This window comes from Perna viridis, chromosome 1, assembly GCF_037379345.1.
Source record: "Perna viridis isolate PV_CMFRI_1.1 ecotype Kerala chromosome 1, ASM3737934v1, whole genome shotgun sequence".
NCBI classification, from domain to species: domain Eukaryota; kingdom Metazoa; phylum Mollusca; class Bivalvia; order Mytilida; family Mytilidae; genus Perna; species Perna viridis.
In genome coordinates, this window is record NC_142445.1 from 51,840,776 (window position 1) to 51,868,665 (window position 27,890).

The 27,890-nt window shown below is 31.6% G+C and overlaps 1 protein-coding gene across 7 annotated transcripts; it reads left to right on the plus strand.

The window, feature by feature from the left end:
* The first annotated feature begins 511 nt into the window (after positions 1-511).
* On the plus strand, positions 512-27,890 carry LOC148629283 (unhealthy ribosome biogenesis protein 2 homolog). 7 transcript variants are annotated; one of them, XM_088547372.1, is made up of 30 exons: positions 512-580; positions 7,342-7,492; positions 8,115-8,232; positions 8,739-8,855; positions 9,357-9,497; positions 9,987-10,114; positions 10,644-10,767; positions 11,288-11,379; positions 11,690-11,908; positions 12,559-12,667; positions 13,755-13,909; positions 14,236-14,348; positions 14,685-14,860; positions 15,262-15,474; positions 15,859-15,978; positions 16,328-16,485; positions 17,986-18,111; positions 18,683-18,763; positions 19,374-19,476; positions 19,881-20,090; positions 20,794-20,895; positions 21,151-21,264; positions 21,799-22,047; positions 22,680-22,949; positions 23,411-23,533; positions 24,427-24,528; positions 24,893-25,056; positions 25,501-25,602; positions 26,759-26,870; positions 27,717-27,890. In XM_088547372.1, the coding sequence occupies exons 1-30, from the start codon at positions 562-564 to the stop codon at positions 27,870-27,872; spliced, it is 4,167 nt and encodes a 1,388-aa protein (XP_088403498.1). In that variant the 5' UTR covers positions 512-561; the 3' UTR covers positions 27,873-27,890. The 7 variants fall into 7 exon arrangements, with proteins under 7 accessions (XP_088403498.1, XP_088403500.1, XP_088403502.1 ...); XM_088547374.1 differs by having other exon boundaries at positions 15,265-15,474; XM_088547376.1 differs by having other exon boundaries at positions 540-624.

Consider the following 27,890-nt stretch of genomic DNA (forward strand, 5'->3'; position numbering starts at 1 on the left):
AGAGTAGTCCAGCCGTTAGTAGGACATACTCTGACTAAGTTCTTCGGTTAGGTATCCAAGAGGCTGGGCTTCGCTACCTCCAACTACTAACAGACTTCTACTAACACAATCCCCGCAATGGGCGGTCGTGCGAGATCCGCAAGGATAGTCAAGACCGTTTAAACCACCAATCGGAATATAAGTTCATTATACCTATATTCATCATGAGATTTAATTGTTTTTCTCAGAGCAGAGATATATATACAATTTAATTCTGATCAGGGAGTGTATATTAGAATATATGAAGTCCCTGTTCTGTCCAAGCATTATTTTCCACCCCACATACAACTATCACAAGCTCGTGGATTAATAAAAGGGAGCAGGTTTTTCACTCCTAACTTATTCTTTAAGTAGTAAAAAGTTTTCATTTTTTTTTATCTGTCGGCAACAATCATTCACATCAAATAAATTGCTCGAGCGCGAGGAAAAAGGTTACGAAGTATAGATGTGGCGAGTTATCGACGTTGTTCCGAATATCAATTCTTCGTGATGCAAGAAGAAAACAACCGAGGCATGTAAGAAATGGCAACAATAACAACAGGTGCACGTGTTTAGTATTATTATACATCGCTTGAAAAGCGTGAGGTATACAGTGGTCATAGTATCCGTCCGTTCATTCGTTCGTCCATTCCCTGTCCTAATCTGCAACTCCTCTGAAACCGCTCAGTGAAATTTTATGAAACTTTCTCAGACCCTAATAACACATCATGGTACCATGGCATTGTGCACCTCTTATTTGGTATTCTGGGGGTTTTCAGCCACAAATATGGACTTTGTCATTGGCATTGGCATTGTTCACCTCCAGTTCTGTATTTTTGGGGTTTTCAGCCACAAATATGGACTTTGTCATTTGGCAGGGTGTGTGTGTATTGGGGGGGGGGAATGACTTTTCTAACCAGTTACACCTCTGAAACCGCTGAATGGAATTTAATGAAGTTTAACAGATTCTTTAGTAAAATGACACAATTACTTTATTCACAAATCCGTGACCTACTGGGTGCATTGTACAGAGTGAACATGAAAACACAACAGTTACAATAAGAAAAAGCCTTAATGTATAATGATTGAAAGAACACAGACTAGTACTAATGCACATACAGATCGTAATGTGTATTATACAATTAAATTATTCTGTAAGTGTATAACACAGGGATGATTTTTTTCACCTTTTTAGCAGAATTACACTAATTGAAATCCAGATTTTACCGTTACGATTCTTTTTTTTACTGTTTATTTATTTCCAATTTTACCAACTTGCGCTTTGTTTGATGTCCTCATAAAATTATCCCTGATAACAGTAATTTATAATGGTTTGACGCACACAGCCTCATATGCAAATACCTTTGTACCTCTTTTTAACAAGAAAATTTCTAGTTTATAATTCATAATTCATATTGGTACTAATATATATATGGGTCTGAATTTATTTCAAACTAGACTGTCATCTGAAGTATCTTCCCTGCAGAATGCACCAGGTGACGATGCAAGTGGTCCAGTCAGCATCTGTCCAGTATAAGTACTGAAGTGATTTTGTTTTAAAAGCTGACCCAACCCATTTATTTTGGGGAATTTTTTGCAGTATTTTCAACACATTGGGAAAATATTTAACAGTGGACAGAAACACATCATATGCCCAGGGCTCAAGATACTCGAGAAAAACAAGGTGAAGTTACTTCTCTTTCAGGGGAAGTGAATGATGTATGTGCATCATTTGCTAATGCTTTTTTATAATTGTATGTATTATATGTTACTTGAATGAACACAATATAAGCAGGCATTTTCATGTTTATTTTCTTTTATTGAGATAAATGTTACTTCTTCTTTAAGCTACATATGTACAGTAAGTAACTAAATACTTCCGACAAAATGAAAATAGCCTGCTAACTGAATGATTGACTGTATTATATTTTTATGAAATTCCTTTTCTAATCTATATCTCTAGTCCCCCTTACAAAGTTTAATACAGCAAAATTAATATATGACTGAATAAAACAAAGCTTCTTGCAATGCATTGTCCTATTAATTTCTTTTTTAGCAGTGCTGGAATAGAAAATTTCTGGCAGTGACATTCTGTTGGAATTTTCACTTTGTTCTGTATTTTTCCCTGATCCCACTTAATTCATAATTATTTCTTGCTCAAAATATCCAGTCTCTTGATATATGTTGATCAAGAGTTTCAATAAACATGTTCAGAATTTATTACTTAAAAATTTAGACTGTAACTTTATTGGTCAGTACTAAAAGTGTGAAGAAATATTCCGTTGAAATGGATAATTTACTATTCAGTTCTAAAACAAGAAGATCAAAAGAACGCTTCGGGTTTTCTATGGAATTATCTACTGAGATAAATTTAGCCGAAGTCTGAAGAAACCGCATGACAAATTTGCACGTTTTGTAACGAAATATGAACGATAAAACAATAATTATCATAAGTTGAAATGAAGAATGTTCATTATGTAGCCTGTCTTAAATGTTAGAAACAAAAAGCTGATAAAAATAATTGCTTGTAACATTTGATAGATTTCAAAGGATTTTTACAAGTTATTTTCATGAATGGGTGTTTAAATTGTTATCAAAATACAGCTTAAAGATGGAGTACAGACATGATCATGGGCGATGTCTGGAAATGAGAGGGCAACTTCACTTCACTTTTGGTGTTGTGTGAGGGCGAAGTGAGGGACCCCAAGGTGACTGTTTCGCCTGAATCGCCTAGTAGAGTGAGCTCTGATCCCTATCCGGAACTAAAACTGATACCAAACTTACAAATACGTTTATCCAATATTCATTATGTTACGACTTGCCAAAAAAAACATCCCCCAGAAGTGAACAAAGCACAGGGCCGAGAAATTACATCTCAAGGAACATTTTTCTGGCTTCTGTACCTGGTTTTCAAAATATTGGGAAGGACAATTGGGAATTTTCCTTCCTTTGGGAAAAGTCTCCAAGGGAAACAGCCGATATTCCACTGTAATAAAAGGGTAAGAAAATCACTGCTGAACAAAATATTGACCTGCCTTTGCATGGTGACGAAGAGATAATTTTTTTTATAGATTTATGAAATAGATAAAATATATAATTTTCATGAATTCAGTACAAGAGACATAAGGTGACGATACAACTTTACAGACTTGATTTACATGTATGATGTCATTATGCACCTCATATTTTGTTTTTCCATCTGAATGCTTAAGTCATTCTGTTTTAAACATATTTTATTCATAAATTATGAATAGGATTGGATAGCAGGCTAGGCCTATATATATCCTCTCCATCGGATTGGATAGCAGGCTAGGCCTATATATATCCTCTCCATAGGATTGGATAGCAGGCTAGGCCTATATATATCCTCTCCACACAAGGCATTTACATGATGGCATAATGTATAACATATTGGACATTAGAAAAGAATACATAGAAAGATAACACTGTTTCTCTTGAAAGTTGACTTATAATTTTATCATCTGTTATGGTAAGTACTATTAGTATTCTTCTAAAATAATTAATTAATTACTTTAAGTTACAATTTAAAATTGTTAATCTCATAGATTAAGAGAATAAGAATTGAAATTAGTGAAAATATGGATGCCAAATTGATTTATCTTTGAAACTTTAAATTTTACACTATGTCATCTAAATACATGTAAAAAAAGGGAAGGAAATAATTTGAAGATGTGTATCAAAATTCCGTCTTCTTATTAATTATGAATAAAAAAAAAATAAATTTAAGTAAACATAATAGAAAATGCTATACATACATCAACAAAACTACTACTGAGATCTTTTAGTATTCTTAATAAAATTTTTAGTAGCTAACATCACCTTGACATTATTATTAAATGTCAGGTGTTCATTACCATGAAGTATGTTATGTAAGTTGAAATTCGATCTGTAGTTCAGCACAAACGTTATGCAGCGACCACCTGTGAATTTGATAATGTGGACAAAACATAAAATAGTGAAAATTATTTTCGATCATGTCTCCACAGTGTGGACAGTTTGGATTGTCAGTCAGGTGATGAAGCTGCAAATGATAAAATGCTTAAATCACTTATGGGGTATCCTACATGTATATGATTTCTTGGAAAGGAAGCTGGGCTTTGCTCACATTTTTTCTAGTTACATGTACTTTTGTAATTATTTTACCCTCCGCGAATGAAGTTTGAGGGTATATTAATTTCACACTATTTATCTGACTTTCTGACTATTTGTCCATCTGTCTGTCTGGACTATTTTCTCTGAAGCTTGCAGCATTGATATGAACTTTGTTGGATGTAGTATAACCATATCGAGATGTGCATACTGTCAGGAATTTATGTCAGAATAATTTAATTGTATAATACACAATATGATCTGTATGTGCATTAATACTAGACTATATTCTTTCAGTCATTAACTCTTTTTTTTATTGTAACTGTTGTATTTTCATGTTCACTCTGTACAATGCAAAAATTGTAGATATGACGGCTGTTGAACTTAGGTGTTTTTCAGCAATACTTGGTATCATGCATTGTCCATAACTTCTCCTTAATGATTTGCAGGATTGTTATAAAACTTAATGGGGTGTTCAGTTACCATATGGAAATGTGCATATTGTCAGAAATTCCTGTTTGAACAAAAAATATAGAATTGACGACTGTTGGACTCAGGCATTTTTCAGCAAAAGTTGAACTGATGCGATGCCTGCAACTCCTCTTCAATGACTTGCAAGATTGGTATGAAACTTGTTGAAGTGTTAAATCACTATATTGGGATGTGCATATTTAAAGGATTTATATTGGGACAAAAATTGTAGAAATGATGCTGTTGGACTTTTTTCAGCAAATCTTGGTGTGATGTGTTGTCTACCAGTTCTCCTCAACAGATTGCAGGATTTTAATGAAATTTAATGGAGTGTTAGATTACCATGTTGTGGTGTGCATATTGTCAAGAATTTTTATACCCCATGCAATAAAGTTGCGGAGGGTATAATGTTTTTGACCCATCAGTCCATCTTCAGTTTTCCGAATTTTATTTTTAAACGGTTGCAGATATATATATAAGTTCACCATGATAAGTTACAGGTCAAGTTTAACTTTCATTCCGCTCTGATGATTTTTACTGACATTACAGGCCTTGAACTTAGCAAAATTCACAGAAATATCAGTTTTCCGGACTTTTTTTCTAAACACTTGCAGAAATTAACATGATTTTTGGTATATAAGTTCACAATGATAAGTTACCGGTCAAGAGCACATTCTGTTCCGTTACGATTATATTTACTTTGGATTAATTAAAACTCAAAGAAATCACAGTCAGGAGTTTGATACTACCATTCTGAGTAACAGAATTTAGTCAGAAGATAAGGAAAATATCATTTTCAAAAATCTTTTTTAAATTTTATTTTGTTTCAATCTTTTCTAATGCCTGAAAAAACACTCTAATTCCTTTTTTATCAAGGTCCTTTTGCATGTATTTCTCTTACAAACGTATTTCCTTTAGAATCCAACATGGGGATACGTGGGGTATGTGAGCACACTCACTAAAGTACTTTAATTGTTTACAGTAAATTTGCAGTCATATTCTGTTTTTGTCTTGTCAACAACAAAAAAATACTACTGATTCTGTTTGGAGTTGGTGTTTTAAAATGGCAGCAAAATTTTATGTCAAAAATGCTTAGTCTGTCCCCCATAGATATTAAATTCAATATGAATCGTGTGTCCACATTGGTATTCAAGTGTACATGGTTCAACAGGCTGCAGGGGGTATTAGTCCTGTTAGGGGCAATGTCTATTTTAATTTGATTTTAAAGATACAATGTACATGTATGTTTTAATTATTGAGTAGCTGCAAATACATACATGTACAAGAAGCTCTGAAGATGTTTTTTTTAATATTTGGATTTTTTTGCAACATCTATGGTTGCTAAAAAAATATCAGAATTGAAAAAGATCAACCTTCAGAGCTACTTAATTGCAGACACTGAACCAGTTTGTTTTTGAAAAATATAGTTTTAAGGATTTTTATAGTTGATAATCTCTATACATTATCTTGTATAGGCCTTGATTTTTTTCTAAGACAATTTAGTGCCTTTAAACTGCACCAACTTCTCCTTGTCTTGTGTAGTGAGACAATTTGAAGAGTGTTAAACTGGCAATCCCACTTGAAATTACAAGGCCAGCATATTCTCCATTCCCCGTGCACAAAATTTGCATATTTTCCAAAAAAAAATACAAAATCAAAGAAATCAGTACATTTATTCTTCTTAATAGACAGTTTTGTTTTCTACCAGAAAATACCACAAAACACATTTGATTATGAAATTGAAATGTATTTACAACCCCACTGTTCTACAAATTACTTCCCCACACAATCTAAAAAATGGACAATCCAACACCTCATTACCTTCAATAGATACCCTGAACCTAAAAGGAACATACATATGTAATAATTGAAATATGTTGCAGCTGTCTTCTTTATCTATATAAAATCTTGTGAAAAAATAATTTATTCTAATTAGTTTGTACATTTGTGTATAATCTTGTTTTGTAGGTTGATGTCCTTAAAGCACAAGTGACAATGAAATGCACCTTGCAATTAAAAAAATCTTGAACAATACAATATTTTTATTTGAATCCAATATTAATATATAACCTCTATTAGAGAGTAAATTATTACAATATTTTGAACAGGTTATACAAAATAACCTGATACTTCATATTAACTACTTTGCAGTTTTTAGTGTTCTAGAATCTGGAAAATGAAGGGCACTAGAAAAGCACTTACATGTACAATGTACATGTATACAGGTAATGTGCTTGATGTACTGCAGATCCTAAGATTTGCCTAATTGTCTTAATACACCTAGTACATATAAATATGGCTTTCGAAGGAAAAGGAAATTCATTTGCAATGTTCATTTCATGCAGGGATTGCTTGGGTGACACTATCTGTGAAGAATTTTGACATGAAGAGGAAGACAGGGGTGCTAAAAAAGGCACAGGTTTTTAAGGATGGGCTTCAGGGCCCTTCTACATATTCTTATCTAATAAGAAACTTGGTGTACCTGTATAGGTGTAAACTGTTGCAGTTAACAACTTAATCATCTTTAAAAGAATGTATTTTTTATTTATGGAAATAAATCCTTCAAATTTTTTTTTCAGATCAAACTGTGCTCCCCACCCCCTGGAAATCTGTAATATTTCTAGTTCCTCGCTTATTTTCATCGGGAATTTAATTGTAAAGTATGTTGCCTTGTTGGCATTTAAGGGAAATCTACAGATAAATTAGATAAATTGTGATTTATCATTTTATTTTTTCTTACAGGTGTTTATAGACACTTGAAAGATAGGAAAAAACCTTTGTGTGATAAGCTGAAACTTGTTAGACTTGTGTGGAAGTCTAAAAGGGCATTTTTACAGAATAAAGAACAAGTACTGCTTGATTTTCTAAGCGGATTAATACTCAACAGGAAAAAGTATGTTGTTTCCTTTTTTTAACAAATGTATTGTACTATACTATTAGCTGTAGAAAGCTAAATGACTTTTGCACTCAAATGATAAAGCATTTTTGACATCCCTTTTAAGTCGCTGATACTGACACAACTTCTTGCACTTGTAATTTCAGCACTGTACATTCGCAAATGATTTGCATAATGATACATTACTACGACACCTTATGTTGCAGATAAGTGCCATAGAACTGTCATTTCCAGCTTAATACTAGATCAAAATGTACCACTTAAATACCATACTAACTTATTCTATGATTATCAACTTTGAAGACTACAGTCTTTAATTTGTGATAATGCACAATAATTACGTTTATTTTTTTTTCCATGAAAAACTTTGTTGACAGAATAGTAGTCAGTCAGCTATTTTTTAGCCTACACATTTGTTGACATTTGATTTTAGGTGTACCGGGTAAAGATATGAAAAAATGGATCTATAAGACAATTATACAGTAGGTACTTTTAAGGTTAAAGGTTTAGATATTGTTGCCTTAATAATTTAAGAAAATGTGGCCATAAAATTGGTAAAACTGAATAAATTGCTATACAGTATTATTTTTGAAATATATATACAATGTTTCTTTTTAAGGTTAAAATTACAAGAAGAAGATGTACACAGTATTTGGAAGACATTGTGTGATTTATTGCAAATGTGTGTGCCAGGACAATCATCTAAAGTTATTGTTGTTAAACCCTCCATGTGTCAGGTACTAGATTTAACATTAAGAAATGAAATGAAGCTAAGTGTGAGTGCCTGAATTCAAATATAACATGCACATGTATGTTCTTCAATGTATGTATGGTAATTCCCTCCATGGACTTGTAGGATTCCCAAAATCAGAACAGGGATGTAATACATGTAGTGTGTTATGTCTATTTTTATATGTATGTCATACTTAATATAAAATCTTTGCACAATGTAAAATACAATGAAGTTCAGACCAAGTACTATTTACATGGTTTTTTTGTATGTTGTATATTTTGATGGTTTATTTTGTATGTTGTATATCTTGAGAGTTTATTTTGTATGTTGTATATTTAGAATTTATTTTGTATGTTGTATATCTTGAGAGTTATGTTCTCTTACACTGTTTGATATATTATATTGTTTTAATGTCCTACAAAAGATTTGAGTTAGCTGTTTGAAAAAAAGATAGAAGGATAATTTACAGATGTAGAAATGTTTGAAAAAATAATTATATTATATTTTTAGATAATACACGACAGTATAGCAGTAGAATCAAGTTTTCAGGATTTAGTTGTACTATGCTGTCTTAGTCTTCTACAGTCTCAATCACTATGTCATATATACACAAAGTTTGATCAGTTGGTAAGTGTTAAAACCTTGCCATTTGTAAACTTTACCTTTCTTGAACTGTCAAAATTGTAGGTTGTAAAATGACAGTGCTCAATGAATTTAGAAATGTCCCCAAATATGAAATTTGAAATAAAAAATCTATCCGAGAAATTTACAAAAGTAACTTTACTTAGGGAATTTCAATTGGAATGGAATTTCTCGAGACATAAAAGAAAATAAATTTCTTTACATTTCTACTTCCAGACAGACATATAGACTCTCATGTCTGTTCTAAAGAAAACTTACCGTTCAGCCATGTAATGTTGAAATTATTTTCAATGCTGTATGGTAAGTTTTCTTTTTTAATTAGTGATAAAGTTGATGATTCAGGGAGAAATTACAATGGAATATAACAAGTATTTATTATAGATGTTCTTTACGATAAGAATTATATAAAGAAATAATCATTTTTAATCCAATTTGAAGATGATACTTTTTTTCATTGAAATTTTCTACATGCTAAATTTTTTTCAGAGTGTGTTATTTGGTAAACTATTGCAATTTATAAAGAAGTATGACAATGTCAGCAGTGTCAATGACAATGTATGGACCCTGCTTCAAACAGTCTTACCAAAATATCAACAAGGTCAAAGGTCAAATAGCAACCAAAGAATGGTAAGTTACAACAAATTGTTTGGTCATTATTTATTAATAATGCATAACAAATCATGTACCTTAATGTTCAGAAGCATTCTAGTAACAACTGGACTGTCAAAGATGCTCTAATTGTGACAGAAAAAATGAACATGCATGTAATGTAACTCACATATTTCTAAGGTCTAAAAATTGATTCAAGGGTCTACTTCCACATATTCAGTTCTTGAATACATGTATTGGTTTTTATTTTAGACAATCAGTATTTCATTATGATAACTGCTTATTTGTGTGATGTTTCCAAATTTATTCTTCACCTGTCCTTTAATTTTATTAGTACATGTATATAAATTGGAAAAACAATTGAAAGATTAGTTGTTAGCTTAGTGACAGTAGCTCTGCCTTGAGTTTGCACATTTATTTGAGACCTATTTGTGGGTGTAAGTTTAAGAACCAAGCTTCATTATTTTCAATTATTGAATAAAATCTTAAGCTGTCTGTTTATCCTAGGTTTATCAGCATACCACAGATAAACTTTTACTACCTGTTGTCTCACTATGGTACAGGACAAGAAACACAAAGTTATCTAACATTGGTGATGATGTTCTGAATGTTGTAAACACCACTCTTTTCAACAAGTAAGTTTCTATGCATTTTATCTGTACTAAAATTTGATAATGTTTTAATGATTCCAAAGTCTAATATTGCATAATATTTTGTCATCAGGAGACAATGTGTGAATTTTGCATGTTCATGTATTGAACAAACTTTACAAACAAGTTAAAAGATGAAATTGAAACTTGAATATAACTTCAAAAACAGTAAAAGACAATTATTTTCAGAGTATTTAAAATCTGGGGTTGTCGTTTTTAACCTAACCAAGCTGATTATTCAGTGTAATTGGTAGCCAGAATTTACATGTATTTACCTTTCACTACATGTTAAAATTATTTTAAAATCATAAAAGATTTCCATTAAAATCATATTTTTTGTTCAGAAACACATGTTTTAGTTTAAACCTGTAGTAATCAATTGCTTTTGAAAAGGTAACAAAATCACTTGTAGAACATTGTCTTGACCTGAAAGTTAAGTGAGTATTATTTAGATTTTATGCCATTTTTGTTTTTTTGAATAATTAACTTCTGTGTTTGACAATTTATTTTTCAGTGACCATGAGAGTAGTTATTCTGTGTTTCTACACAGTATCAGTTCAGATATTGCTGACAAGCCTCAGGCCCCTAAATACATAGAAAATGTCTTCACAGAGTTTTCTGGATGCTTAAAATGCAAGGTACTTGTTTCTGTGAATGTTGGAATTTCAAATACATTTTTCTGTTTATATTTATGATTTTTCGTGAAAATTTTGTGTATCAAGGTAAAAAGTCCATTGAAAAGTGAGTTGTTACAAGTTTAACAGTTGATTCAATTATAGTATTTGTCTTCATGAAACCTGTATCAATTTCTGAAACTTAATCATGAAACATTGTTCTCATAAAAATACAATAACTACATATTTTGTAAAAATACAATCTGTTTCACATTACATGAAGAGAAAACCCATCCTCATCATATTTTAATGGTTTAGCTGTTAGTCTGTAGACATGATTGCACCAATCATACAAACTTAAAAATTCCACATTGAAACAATTAACAAAAAAAAGAAAAGACTGTGTATGTGCAGTATTCTTTGTGTGTGTGTGTGTGTACATGATATGAAATAAATCATACCAGTATAATGTTCTAACACAATCATTTTTTGTTTTTAGTTAAGCATCATATTTAAGTCATGTAAATGTTTGATTTACTTATAGTCACTACAGACTGGTACTCCACCTGATAGACTCAGATCAGCTGTTATTCACTTCATACCTCTGTATTTCAAGGAGTTCATTGTCACCAATAAGTAAGATACAAAATTCCTTTGAAGTATTTAAAATATTTTTTTTCAAACTCAGAATATGGAATACCAAATTTGAGTCTTATAATTCATTTTGTAAGTGTCCTGTGAAGGAAATAGATTTAATGTGTGTCCATTTTTTTGCGAGTTATCAAAGAAGATCAGATTTTGTTTTATAACATTCATTTTTATAGTTTTACAGCTAATTTGGCTTTTTTGTGAGTTCCGTTATGCAGACAAAGTAATATTGATAATATCTCCACGAAAACATCAAAAATTTAATATATGTAGGAATAAGTTGTTTGTTTCACTTCAGAATAACAGATTGTAGCACCATAAAGAATCTATTGATTTATATTTGCAACCTGCTTGAAGTGAATCTGCAAAAAGACTCTATGCCTCTGAATGGAACCAGTGATGATGTTTTAAAAGTGATATGTGAAATGCTGGAGACAATTTTAAATTTAGATTTATATGACAGGTCACATGATCAAATGTATAGACAGCTGATTCAAGTACTGCTGGTATCAAACAGGTATTGATGTAGAATTTATTCCAGCAGTGAAGAAGCTAGATGACAATTTTTTAAATAAAATATAGGGTTAATCCTTTCTTTAATGCAAATATATAATTTCTTCTGACCATTCAAATTAATTCTGATATCACATTGTTATTGCCATCTACATCTATTTAGGAAAGAAAAAAAAAACTAAATATTTCAGTATTTATTATGTTTGCATAATTTTTAGGATACTCTTAATAATGGTCCTCGGCTAATACCTTTGGTATATGTTATTACCCACTTTGCCAGTTTTAGGTATTTTGACATGATTTCTCTCTTCATAAGGCAAAAAAAATAAAATGTCTAGGTTATCATGCCACTTAAAAAAATGATGCAGGAGGGAGGCTGTTATTTGGTCTGAGGCAAATACCATGTTTTGATGGGTATTATGCACACATTTTTATATAGAAATTATTTCCAAAACACGGGGGTGCGTATTAAGTATCAGTGGGGCACTTTTATTCTTTGTATATGGGTGGATGTTCACCTGTCTTAAAGTATAGAGATGTATACAAAACATCAATTATATTGGTGGCTCCCCTGGTGAAAAAGTGCCTTCACTGGGTACCTCATATCTTTTAATGGAATAGCCCTTATGTAATTATCCTTGTTCTCCTTTCTAGAGGAGAAGGTTACTTCTCTTGTTTAATAAACCTACTGAAGTTAAACCATCTGATTGTTGAAGCTAGACTACAGAAGATTCTTCACCATGTTTGTAGTGGAGATATTCAGGTATAGTCCTATTCTTTTATGATAAATTACAGTCGAACTTCACTTGCTCAAACTTAGATGGCTCGAACGCCCGGGATTTCTCCAACACAATTCAAAGTACCAAAATTTTCTTCATACAATCAATATAAATAACCTTGGATTTCTCGAACTACGATTTCTTGAAAACTCGAACTGATTAGTCTGTCCGTTTGGTAATAAATCTTTGAGAATAAACCTCACTAACTCGGGTTGGGTAATAAAAGGTGTGAAAAACTGAAACCCTATCATTAATCAGTGTCATTTGAGTTAATTACAGGTAATATTTAAGTCATCACTAATTAGGTAGTTTTGATCTTAACAGAACACTGATTGAAGTTAGAGAATGTTCTGAATTCAGTATGATGAAACCACGAAAGAAAATGGGATGCAAACCAATTATTGACCAATGAACTTGAACTCTGAATGTTTTTAAATGAAAACACAGCATTTATAATGTCCACAATTCACATAATCTTCCAAAAGCAAATGAAAAAGACCCATAAACTAACACAACTTCATAGGAAGTAAGCAAAATCTGACAATAAAGTTAAACTTGAATTGGCAAAGAAAAAAATCTGGAAATATAAGAACTTCAAATTCTTGCTCCCGATAACTTAAACACATTTCAATGGTCCCTTGGAGTTCGAGCTACCGAGGTTAGACTGTAGCTTTTTACAAGACAGTTTTTATGTTATATAGATAAATAAGTATTCAGAGCTTTTGTTGTTTATTATTAATTACAAGGACAGTTTTGATTTGAGTGTTCCTATTCTTTTGAACTATAGTTGGCATATTAGCACTGAATATGTATTAAAAATCAGTAAGAATTTTTAGCCCATCTTATCTTGCAGAGACTGCAAAAAATGAATGTACATGTATAATAATTTGAATTTTATCTTTAATGACAAGTTTCCCAAGTACCTCTACAGACCAAAAAAAAGGTAGATTCAGCAAAAAAGAAAATGCACGTTTTTAACAACCACAATAGGTGTAATTAAAAAAAAATCCAGTTATATAGTATATTATCAATCAGTATTATTTCAATGAACTTTGTTTTTTTTTATTCTAGGATCTTAGTGGTCTAGACAGATTTATGGTGGAACTAGTTGTTTTGTATTCTAAACTACGCCAGATGGAAAAGTTTATCATGAAACTAGTCAACATAGTTCTGGATGGTGGTGTTAGCACTAAATGTTTATTCAGATGTGATCCATTTCTCAATAGGTAAAAAAAATCAGAAAGACACCCCACCAAAAAAAAAAAAAAAAAAAAAAAAATGAAGCAAACAAAAGCAAAAATTTAACAAAATGAAAAAAATACGCAGATTTAGCAAGAACTTCAATGCAAACTTTTATCATATAGATAAATTTTATCATTTAGGTCGAGTTTTGGTAAATCACAGACAAGGAACCAAAATAGTAATTTGTTGGGTATAATTTTTTTCCCCGTCTTGAGATAAGTCAGATCATTAGGTTTATTTTACTTTTATTCTACTAGACCTTCCTAAAAAAAGCACTTATAATTGGAAGACTTATTTTTTTCTTATGCAGATTGGGGACAGAAATAGAGATTTTACCACAGGGCACTGCAGTTGAGATATGGACGACATTGGTTCACACATTGGATGAACAGTTTGTCTCTAAACTATCTAATGAGGCTTCTGGTAAGATGTAAATGATGGTTTATCTGCTGTTCTATTAGGTGTGGTGTATGAATATTTTGTGATAGGATTTCTTTTAGACTTAAAAATTACCCAATAAAATTTGAAATAAACTATGTACAATTTGAAAAATGAAACTGAAAATGAAAACTTAAAAATATTTTTTTTTCTATTTTCTGGATCATAATTTGAAAGCATAAAATGATTATCGGCATGATTTCATTTTTACATTTAATTGCTGTGTAACTACATTGTTAAAGAGTTACAGGAATGCTGTGTTTAGTTAACTTAAACTTCTTGCTTCTTTGATTAAATAGCCAGTTATTTGTTTTTGTTCAGTTCCTAAAGAACAGTGTGAAGGATTTATTCAGCTATTAGTAACTTTCATGTCTCATGTGAAGCTACTGGATTATACTGTGACTGACATCAATAAGAGAAAGGTCAAGGACATCATGGTTACCATTGCAACTCAATTGTCCAAAATGGTAGAAATTATAGTGAATAACAAACAAAAGGTATAGAAATTTGTTATATCAGTAAATTTTAATATAGATAAACACTTAAGGTTTATCATCACATGTGGGCTTTATTTCACCACAATTTTCCCTCTATGACCTCAGACAAACCTGTGCACTTAGGAATAATTTAAAACATGGCTGAACCTAGGTTATTAGAATTAAAATTTATTTGTCGGTTTCAAAATATTATATGTTGGAGGAGGGGTATTAGTCCCATTAGGGGCAATGTCTAGTTATTAATGAGAAAAGCTAAAACCCCTCTCCAATAGAGATACATGAATTTTGGCATTGTAGAAATCTTCTCCCATAGAATTACATGGTTTTGGAATGGTAGAAAACAATATGGCTACATACTTTTGTAATGGTAGATGACAAATAATTGACTGATTTTATTTCAGCAGGCTGTTTTATATCCTGTATTATTACTGATGCATGTATGGGGAGATGTGTATCTATTGATGTGTCAGTATACACAGCACATGACTGTAGATGTAACTGAGTGTGTGGAATATCCGTTGTGTATATCAGCTGTTCACTACTTCCTGTCCCCAGAAATGATAGAAAAGTTGTATAAGCTGGCTTCAAAATCTTTTAGATCTAGGTTTGTCTTGGTGAGTCAAACAGTTTACCTTCATTTTCTTTGGAAATCACATTTTAAGTAGCAATTGTACATGTATTTCCAATTGGTTTTTTATCTTTTACTGAATAAAATAGGGCTAACTTAGAATGTAAAATGTTCTTGTCAAAATTTAATTGGCACTGAAATATTTTGGGTCTATGAGACCAAAGGTCAGACAAATTAGCTGCAATGGAAATTAAAAAGACTAATTTTAGTCTAATTGATTTTAACCTTCACTCCAATCTACTAGTCATTGGGATTTATATAATGTTTAATGTTGCAGACATTATTATAACCTTATAATGAACCTGGTTTATAAAATTGTTCTAATGTTTTAAATGTTCACTATGAGGTTTATCTGCATTATTTACACCAGGATTTGATACATGTTCAGACTATGAAATCACTGTGTGTTTCTGGTAAGGAGAGAAAGTACAGTGTTGAGCAGTGGAGGGTAGATAGCCCAGAAAGTACAGATGCAACCTGGAATTTTAAGGTACATTTATTAGGTTCTGTAAATTAGATTCTATATCAGAAATTTTTATGTGTTCTGGTATGCTAATTAAAAGCTTAAGGTTCAAAATTATGGCTTAAAACTAAATTTCAGATAAGAAAGTCGTACATGCATTACTGTTGTATCATTAAAAGTGTATTATTTTGGATGTATATAAAACTTTCTGAGGGGCAAAAAATCTTCGATTCATCAGGAAATGTTCATACTGGTTTGTAACAATTTTTATTCACAGATGTGTTCTTACATGTAGATCAAACTACACTGGTTTTGTTTAAGATACATGATTAATTGCAACATAATAAAACATACTTTTTCCATGATTTTTTTGCAGATTTCTGATTTGAATAAAGAAAACTATAATGTTGCTAAGTGGAAGTTGTTCACAGAAAACTTTGCATTGTTTTGGAATGATTTGTCTTTGAAACAAATTGAACAATGTGCTGGAGTCATTGTTAGTACAATAGCATCCTTGGACTCAGACAGTAATGAGTAAGTATGATATTGTATGACAAGGTGACATGGACTCGGTCAGTAATGAGTAAGTATGACATTGTATTACAAGGTGACATTGACTGACTCAGTAATGAGTAAGTATGACATGGTATGACAAGGTGACATGGATTTCAGTCAGTAATAAGTAAGTATAACTTTGTATATTGTGACATGAACTCAGTCAGTAATGAGTATGTATGACATTACTTATTGTGACACATACTCCGTTAGTAATGAGTATGTATAAGAAAGTGCATTGTGACACAGACTCGCCCGTCAGTAGTGAGTATGTATGACATTATTGTGACGTATACTATGTCAGAAATGAATATGTATAACATAATTCATTGTGATACAGACTCAGTCAGTAATGAGTATGTATGACAAACTCTTTAAAGTAGATAATTCATTTGTAAATTTCCTTTAAAGATGGTGTTTTTGATTTGTTTTGTCTTAAAGTTACTCTAGTATTGTCATTGACTTTATGACAGCATGGTCTTTATATGTTAGTTCTGAAGTTTCTTTTATAGCTGTTCCAGAATTAAATGTATGAAGGGTAGGAAGCACTTTTTAGCTCACCTGGCCGATGGCCAAATTTTGACATGGGTTAAAGTGTTCAGCATGATGAGATCTATCTGTGGTAAAATTTTCATTTTGATATGTCAAGCCATGTTGGAGTTACTGCCCTTTTTCGACGTTTGTTTGCATTTTTGAATGTTATTTCTTTCAAAAATCTTCTCCTCTGACACCACTTGACCAATTGGAACCAAACTTGGTATGAATGTTCCTTGGGGTATCGTGCATAGAACTGATATGATTTTTGATCCGTGGAAAAACATGGCCACCATTACTAAAAATAGAACATAGGGGTCTGACAGTAGTTTTTCACAAGTATCTCCAAAACCACTGGGTTTAGCAAAATTATTTCTATAGCTGAAATGACCCTTATTATAAGGCCTTCAAAAGTCATCAGGGATTGAATTTGTCAGGTGACTCCTGTAAGAGTTATTGCCCTTGAAAGATGAAAAATGACAGTTTTTTTTTTACAGTTTTCAGCCAATATCTTTAAAAGAAACTTTCTATCGCTGAAATGATCCTTATGATAGTCCTACCAAAGTCTTCTTGAGTCAAAATTGTTGGACAACTCCTTGTTAGATTTATTGCCCTTGAAAGACAGAATTAAACCAGGTGAGCGATTCAGGCTCCTGGGAGCCTCTTGTTTCTCTACCCAATAACCCAGAAATTAAATTGATGTTTTTCTCTATTGCTCAATGCAAAAATGGCAGTATACTCACCACCCATCATTTATTTCTTTAGTGCCTCCCACACCTCAACATGAATAATTTTGGAATAGTAGCTTACATACCACTTGCACTTCTTAGTATATTTTTGATTATGAGGATCAATCAAAACTGTACCATAATACTGGATTTTAGTTCGTATGGAAATAGTGGTTTATTGTTGATTTTAATGGCTTTTTTTTTTATCTAATTTTAGGCAGTGTACCTTTGGGTCTATAAGTAAAGCCTTTGTGAAGAGTAATGCTGTATTAGAGCACAGGGATCTGGTTACAGCTTTAATATCTGAAGTGTGGAGGAGAGTTGATGTTGTCAAACATGAGAAGTATGCTTTAATCTCTTTCAAAGATTGTACAGATGGACTTAAAAAAATTCCAAATGAAATTGAAGAAAGGGCACAACTAAGTATACCAATTATTTGATATCTTTTCGTTATAGCTGTGGAATTGAGTCACATATTGAAATATTTTGGATTGTTCAATAATAGTAACTCCTACATAAGTGATACTTTAGAACCCTTCAGTTTATATTATTGGTCTAATCATAGGTTCAGAGCTTAGCTTCAAGTTAAACCCAATGCTGTAAACCAGCTAATTTTTTTTTCATTTTGTGAGCTGGAACAAATTACAAAAATTAATTGAACATGTTCCTTCATTATAGCATACTTGTTACATAGAGTGTTGGTCAGAACAATGAATATTGGCAACGTCAAATTGATATCCAAAAACATGAAAATAAGTACCTGCTAAAATATATTGGTTTACAGTAATTTGTGAACATTTCAAGGAGCATTTGTCTTAAGTGAGGGATAAATCAAAAATATTAATGAAAAATGAGATTTGTAAAAAAGAACACATACATTGATGGTCTCAGTTATGAATATTTTATTTCTGTAGGTCAAAGAAGCAGGTAAATGCTGATTTAAAAGCTGTTTTTAATTTGTTGGGTGATAGTGGATGGTTACAGAGAAATACAAGGTATAGCATATCATATCTTTTGCCTACAAGTTAATATTTTTTCAGCAAGTCGTCAGCCTGGCCTTAGTGTTCACTTTGACTTGTGTAAAGATTTTTTAAGAAAATGTTAATCAAAATTGCATTTCATTAGGTTGTAGTGTCTTCATCAGGTTTTACAAGGGTGCTAATTATAATGTTAAATAAGTATGTTCATTGCTTTGTTTGTTATTTAATTGAATTTCATTTGTTAATTAGAAGTAGTAATTAGAGTAGTAAACAAAAGTAGACAAGTAAATCATCAAAAGAAGGTTGATGACTTCACATCCACATACATGAAGCAAAATCATGTCTGTGAGACAAAACTTTTTTATCCAATCAGAAATGGTGTTTCTTCAGAATTTGAATGATAATTTTAAATTTTATTTTAACTGTTGATAAGATGGGTGTAGAATGATATATTTTAAGTACATGTACATTTGAATATCTTTAATATAACGATTTGACAGTTGTTTGTGTAGTTGTTAGTAGTTAGTAATAATATGATTCACTAATCATTGCCATTATCAGCCTTGTAAAGCTAATAAAGGTCTATTTTGGCAATTGAATTAAGAGTTACATTTCTGTTTTACAGTTTAATGGAAACCATAGATTTTAACCGAGGTGTTACAAACGTTCTAAAGATGCCATCCTTGTGTACAAATTTTGCTTCATCAGCTAAAGAAATTCTCTCAATGGTTTGTAGAATTTCTTGTTTTTTTTTTTTTTTTTAATTATTAGCAAGAAAGTTGGATCAGCAACTTTGCATTGTACCTGTAGATACTTTCCTTAAATGTATGTACCTCTTTTATATTTAAAATTTCAATGTAGGAGGTCATTCTATTAAATTATATTTAAAACACAACCTATTCTTCCTAATAATCTGTCTTTTTCAGTCTTGTGAAGTTTATTTTTTTAAACAAACTAAACAATAGAAAGGAAAGAAATTTAAAAATCAAAGATTTTTTCGAAAGATGTTTTTAGATAGAAATAGTTTAAAGGATTTTTAATAAGATGTGTAACCTTATAAAGTTCGATCCATTGGAAGCAATTTCTTTTAATTTGAGTATTGTACGTACCGAATTTATTTGTCTGATTTCAGGTTCTACCAAGCCTTCCTTTACCATATTTGAGTTCAGTTGACCAAGGTAGATGTTTTATAGGGTTGTTGACTATGTGTTACCATGGAAACACTGAACTACAGAAATGTTGTTTAACACCCCTTACTGCATTGACAGAATCCTCCTCCAATGTTCTGAAGGTCATAGGACTAGAGGTCACTTTGAATGCTGTTTGTTATCTGTACTCTCAGGTATAGATTCTTATACATATACAGTTAATAACAATGAATTAGGGCAGCTTTATGTTGTTAAAATTGTTCAATTATTCAAAATGCTTAAGGTGTTTCACAATGTTTTGTAGGATATTTTTCTTGATGTTATTACCTCTGTCCATTCATCCTTTGAAAACACATATTTTTGTATCCATTTGATATTTGGTATACAGCCACAGGAAGGTTTGCATTCCTCGGTCTGTTCATTAGTCTGTCAGACTTTTTTTTTAGATAAAAAAAATAACAACCAATTTGTTTACACACATAAATACAGGTGAAGGTTAATTATGGTGTTTGTTAGGTGTTTCAGAGTTCAAGATACTAAGAAACTATGGATTGCAAGGGGGTCACCACGTCAACTCTCCCTAGTTTTTGCACTTACTTTGATTTTTTTACTTACTTTTTATGATCAACTTGGCGGGTGTTTCTAGAAAAGCAGAGGACGCTTACACTACCGGTGCACCTGGTCCATGCTCCCAGTTTTTAGTGGAGTCCGAGTTGCTCATTTGCTTTTGTTACTTTATATGTATGATTTTAGTTACTTTATTTTCTTTGTTGTGTATGTCGGTTTTCCATGTCTGGTCTTTGTCCCTGAATTACATTCTTTTGATTACCGCTACCTTGGTTCCCTTGATTACTCTTTGACTAATCATGTTAGTTTCTCAATTTTGATTTTTAACAGGATGTTATCAAGGATGAAGTAGAGCCTTTTGTCAATACATTACTCAAGTCAATATGTAAAGAAGGAAGTTTGCTGGTAGCTATGGACAGTTTTGTCACCAAAGTAAGTTTAACATATAAACAAATATAATTATATTTTTTAAAAATTTTATTTAAATGATGATTTAATTTCTTAGTACCATATTTAGCAATTTATAGCAATTTATGAACAGGTAAAGTAGTGTTGAAAAAAAATTGTGTGTGCAAATTGTCTACACCATAAAACTCTACTTCATGTATCAAAGCTGAATAATTTGTTTTGTTCACAAACCAGGAGCTAAAAATTTTTAAGAATGCACCATTATTCTTTTCTTGTTAGATGAAAAGGCAGATTGACTTAGTGGAACAGACTGTTAAGAATGGGACCCTAACAACTTCTGAACAAGAGACAGTGGTTAAGTTAACTTGCCAAATGATCACTCAATTTCATATGGTATATTATTTCTTTAGTATCTGTAGACTTTGGCTCTCTCTTGTATATTACTACTATGATTTTATAATGTTTGAATGAATTCCCTATTCATGTAATCACAACTGTAAAAGTACTTTAATTGTGGATACCAATTTTGGTGGATTAGGGAAGAAAGATAAGTTAGTGGAATTTGTGGTTTTGATTTTTTTGGGTATAAATATCAATGGAAATCTCCATTTCATTGGGAACCAAATTCTATGGTTTGGCCTACCAACGAAAAAACCATGAAAATTGGTACCCCTCCAAAAATAGTATTTTCACAGTATTCATTAAAAATTTCTTATTTTAAAGGTTAAAGGGAATTAGTAGCAGCAAAGGCACTTGATTTTCATAATAACAAAATATTAAAATATTCCATTCAATGTATAATGGTCTATAATGTCTTTGTTTGTTTAGAGAGCTTATATAGAAGGTATACAATGTTGTTTAGAGCATTAAATGTAATATTGAAGCTTTTTCTATGACATTTACTGAAGGCACAAAGTGTTTTTCTAGGTGATTAAGAGACCTTATGTAAGAGAGGATATTTTAGCTAATTGTCGAAAATATGTTGAAGTTCTTTCAACACCAATTGCTGCTTTACTATCAACTATAAGATTGATGTCATACCAGAATTCTTTGGTCCAACATGCTGCAATGGTGTTTCCAGTCCATGTGTCTAATTGTGACAAATCTGATGAAGTACTCCAGAACAACTTTGAATATTTACTTCACTGGTCCATGGTGCAATTGCATTGTGGAGAGGTATGGATGTTGATGATCTTGATTTTTTATGCTTTTAAAATTTCTTTCAATATAAATACTTGAGTCATCTCATATTGTAAATCACTGCTTTTCCACCTAGCATGCATTATTTAGGGGCACAGAGTGACATGTGGTTAGCTTGGAGTTAGAAATATGTGTTCAAGTGGGGTGACATGCTTCTCTGCAGGCTGTTGCTTTTGTGAGCCAGCACAATAAAGATCTGGCTCAGTTTGTTGGACTAGTACAAATCAGGGTCTATTTGATTGGTCATATATGCATGAAATATCTGCCATACAACTTAAACAACAATCAATGAATCAATCATATGGACAGGTTCACTTAAAACAAAATATTATGTTTGAAAGTTACTGGTTTGTATCTTAGCAGTAACCATTTATTGCCATTACTTTTTGTTGTAAGAAATTAAAACACATGGCTGAAAGAATAACATCTTAAAACTGTATGTCACTTGATTTAAAACAGCAATTAATTTGATGTTAATGCTATTTGGATAAATTCAGCAATTCATTTTGTCAAGTTTTGGTAAGACATAGACTGAAAGTTGAATCAAGAATGCTGAATTGTAGTTATATGATAATGTACAATTAACACAGGTTTGACTAATTTTTCAGCAATCAGAGTTATTGAATATTGCTGTTAAGTTTTTGAAGGACATAACTACATTCAAGGACAAACTATATTTATCTGAAGACATAAGAGCTACAATATTAGATAAAACTTATGTTTTACTGAATAAGTACATACCAGACAAAGTACAGAATGGCCTTGATAAAAGAACAAGTGACCTCTGTGATAGGCTGCTGTCATTGGTGTCATTGATGATTGTCTCCTGTGACATTGATCAATTCAAGGATTTCCTGTATAAACTAGAACTTTCTATGGTAAGATTTTAGAAGATCACAATACCAGATTTTGTCAAATAGAATATGCTCTCAAACTGACCAAAATCAGGTTTGTATGGCATCATATTATGTGTAAGTGAAATCAAAATTGTGCATTTCTGAAGTGGGTTATTAATAAGTGGCTATAATTTTCTATCTAATTGAATTAGGCCCTATTATTTCTGTAGAGGAAAGGTTACCTTTGACTTAAATGATTGATAATTTTTCTTTTCATTGGAGTGGAATGACAATGGGAGTTTTTTTCTTAGAAGTACATACATACATGCTTGTGTTGATATAAACTCAAATGACACTAAATTCAAGATAGCATAAAAATCAATTACCTTTGGTCTACTTCACTGTAACTTTCAGGACTTTCATCATGCCAGCTCGAGTGTGGAAATCTGCTGTGTGACTCAGATGGTAGATTGAAAATATGTTATGCTCTTTTTTTTTTACAGAACATTGACCTATCTGTAACTAGGCAAGAAGAACCATTAGTCTGTATGTCTGTATGGTATACACTGTTATCAAGTGAAATGTCTGAGGAACAAGCACCTTGGTTTATACAATCTGTTCACAATGTAAGTATTTGTAATTTAGCCACATTACTGTATATGGAGATTTAAATATTTTCAAGTTGTAAATGGCATCACTTAAATGTAATCAAATAAAAATTCTTAACTGCCGATTATGGACCCACAAGGGCAATGATATATATGACATATATGATTGAAACAATAATGGACACGGAAATGATCACATCTTGAAAAATATTTAGATTAGGGAACCACGTTTCATATTATACATGTACTACCTTCAATAACATGTTGGAGGGGGAGCATATTGTTTTACCCTTTTTTATTCATTTGTCTGTCCAGAAAGGGAGTACATGGGTTGTCTGGCTATCATCTCTAACAGTTTTTGAGCTACAGCTTTAAAATATTGTAGGATATTTATACACGTAATGGAGATATGTAGGACCAAATTATGGCAGAAATTAGAGATAGCTGAACTTAGATATTGTAGGATATTTATACACGTAATGGAGATATGTAGGGCCAAATTATGCCAGAAATTAGAGATAACTGAACATAGATATTGTAGGATATTTATACACGTAATGGAGATATGTAGGGCCAAATTATGGCAGAAATTAGAGATAGCTGAACTTAGATATCTCAGTATGTCATATGTCACAATGCATGATTGTCTGTCTATCTCCTCTTAAGGTTTTTGAGGTACCTGTTTAAAATTTAGAAGGATGTTTATACATTTAAAAAATTGACAAGTTTCTGAGTCAGTCTTGGTATGAAATGCCTGCTTTAATGCGGAGTATGGGGGCATCTCTTTTTCTAGTTTTCTGTCTGTCTATCTCTCTTTCTGTCATATATAGATGTTGTTTAATTTGTTTTTTTTGTGAAGATAGATCAATCAACACTTTTTTTAATGTAACATTTTGATTTTTTATGAACAGCTTACAGGCTACCTGACTAGCCTTGCTCAGCAGTTATCACCAGAGGAAGACAGCCCTTTAGGGCAACAACTGTGTAATTTACTTCACCAAACAATGGTCACTGTAAGTGGATTTGGATATTAATAGAATAAGAAATACACAATATTGCAAATTCTTTTGCCTTTTATTGCAATTGATGATGCTGAAAAATATTTCAAGATATTAAAAGTACATTTAAATAGATGTATTAATTGATAAATGACTTATCAGAGCTTACCTGTTATGTCATAACTGACCTGTCTACACTAATTGAAGCATTTTTTTATTTCTATATTTATGAGATGAGCTTACATCATACATATTTATGAGATGACCTTACATCATACATATTTATGAGATAAGAATATGTCATTTAATGTTTAAAGTACAGAGTTGTATTTGTTTTAGAGGATGCCTATAAATTTTAATATTATTCTTATTTTTGCAGTGTCCAGTAACAAAACAGATGATATTGACCATACTGGGAAGCGTGTTTTTAGTACCCATTACTTTGAAATCATTTCCTCCTATATATGAAATATTAAATGAAGCCTTACTGAACCATTATAACACTGTTTTTGATATTATACCTGTGTTCCAGAACTGCTCTAAACATATCCTTTTCTAATATGTTATCTTATATAAGCTCCTAGTATTGTGATATAGGTTGTTCTAACCTTTCACCAGGTTGTAGGTTTTGAAGGTCACTAAATCATATGTTTTTGGGGTATTGCAAGTTCATACTAAAGGTTCAGTGAAAGAATTGAAAACTTCATGAAGAAATTACTGTATGTATGTATAATTACATCTGACTTCCTAGAAATGTTCAACTGTTTAATTTTGAGAGAATTCGGTGAAAATTTCTTCAGCACAATCTATATGTACATTAAAGTTGATAGTAATTTGGACTGGTGTGATTCTGACCAGGTCATGACATAGGACTGAAGAGATATTTAATATGATCTGGTGTGATTCTGACCAGGTCATGACATAGGACTGAAGAGATATTTAATATGTTTATATGAAGATTTGGAAATGTTATCCTTAACTATGTTCACGTTTGTTATTTTGGTTGATAGAACAGGGAGATCGAGATAAGTTGACAAAGACTCCAGAGCAGCTAGGGGAATTATTAGCATGTGTTCATCAAATTGACAAGTAAGCAGAATGTTTTTAAACGTAGTCTCAAAACAAAATAATTTTAAAAACAGTTTTATTATAGGATTAAACACTGTTTTTACCACAGTTAATCAATGTGTAAAATTGGACCACTCACTCACAAAACAAATAAAAGTCCAATGAACTTTTATGTCAGGTTTGTTAGTGAAAGGTTTGATTTTACACAACCATAAATTCTGGAAAAAACGGTGTTTAATCCTTATAATTACTATTTGAAATATATGAACACTTCTTTTCTTGTAGACTCTCGTTCATTGAAATTGACACCTGAAATCGACATTGCAAATGGCAGCATTCAACTGACAACGTGATTTGGTTGTCAATTTCAATATTCAAAGTATTCATGGGGTACTGATAACTATATTCTTTCAGATTCGTTGTTTTGAATATTTAATGCAGAAAAATAAATGAAGTATAGCAGAAAATTCTGTTTTAAGCCTCTAAATGGCAGTCATGTTGTTTATGATTTGTACATAGAATTTAACTGTTATAGAAACAGTCATCTCTGAGGTCATAAAAGGTGAACAACCAATCATAAGGCACGAAAAAATCTTATTCTTATTAGATTTGTATTATTGATTTTTAATGGTTTCATGGTTTTCAAAATCATGTGTAATTCTATATTATAGAAATTTTAAAAAAAATTATTATTCAGCCACTATTTGAAACATATTATTTTGAAAGTTTCCTTAGCTAAGAGTAATTTTCTTAGATGACTTACTTTTTAGCTTTCCTGGGCAAAAGCCAGCTGAACTGTTGCCGTGACTTGGTGTCCGTTGTCTGTTTTCATCTGTTGTCATTCTTTGTTAACTTTTCATAAAAATCTCCTCTAAAACCACTCAGTAGATTATTACAAAATTTGGTGACTAGCATTTGTATGGTATCTTCTTTGAAAATTGTGTTGATTTTATAAGTCAAGTCACCAATTTCAACATATTTCTCCAGATCTGTAAGAGAAACTGGAAAAAAACCTACAAAAGTCCCAATGGTTTGAAGTTGTTGGACAAATTCTTGTCAGAGTTATTCCCTTGAAAGGCAAAAAAAATGTACCAGGTGAGCAATTCAGGCTCCTGGGAGCCTCTAGTTAAGCTTCGAAACCATGTTATATTAAAAAACTTTTTATTGACACTTTCAGATTATTTACTCTGATATCAACACACAAAGAAGAGTTTTGTAAACCAGTGGTGTACGTAGTAGCTGATTATGTTAATCATGTCCACAAGGTGACATTATTACCTGTAGTCAAGGTATGTATCATTTTTACTATTGAGATATCTAAACAACCTGCCATAAACCTACAAAATATTAGAACATTCTTATGACAGGGCATCATTTTAAGTAATAAAGCAACTCCAAATGGTTGGGTTTTGTCTTCACCAATGTAAGTCAAATGATGGTAACAAAAAAAAGTATATAAAATACTGGCTAGAACCTAAAGATGAAGCTGAGAAAATTAGGTTACTTCTATCTGCATACTCATTAGGTAGATTGATTGAAATAGCTTTATCTCTAGTTATGTTTAGGTAAGTCTGTGTAATGAACAAACATTTAAAAAAAGTTGTGTACAAATACTTAATTTCAGGTGGCAGTCATTTCTGTTGCAAAAAAGGACTTTGACCCTTGTCTGTGCAATAACATGAAAAGTAATCAGCAATTTTTTTTCAAATTTTACAAAAATAGGGACTGCAATATCTCTGGTGTACAGTGTTTGGTGCAATACATGTTATTTATAGTGCAGCATGTCTCGTGTATGGTGCAATACATGTTATTTATAGTGCAATATGTCTCGTGTACAGTGTATGGTGCAATACATGTTCATATGTCTTATGTATGGTGTATGGTGCAATATGTATTATTTATAGTGTAAGGTGCAATATGTGCAGTCAATAATATGGGAGGTATGATGTAAATGCTGTGGTGCATAATGTTTACAATATTTCACAGTTTGTACAGTGTATGATGTATTGTACAACAGTATATTATTTTGCAAACAATTATTTTGTATACTTTGAGGTGTACCATCATCTAGGAATGCTATGACACCTTCCATGTGATGTCCAATAATCCCTGAAATTGAAGCGTTTACATTTCAGAAAGCTTTGGTATCAGCCATCTACAAGATCCTTGATATCAGTGATAAGCACATCCTAGCTCAACTTCATACTGTATTAAATCAAGGAGTCCGAGAAGTATTCAATGGATTATACACTGATTACTCAAACTTTTATAAGTACACTGGAAAAGTTTGAAATAAATAATTAAAGGAA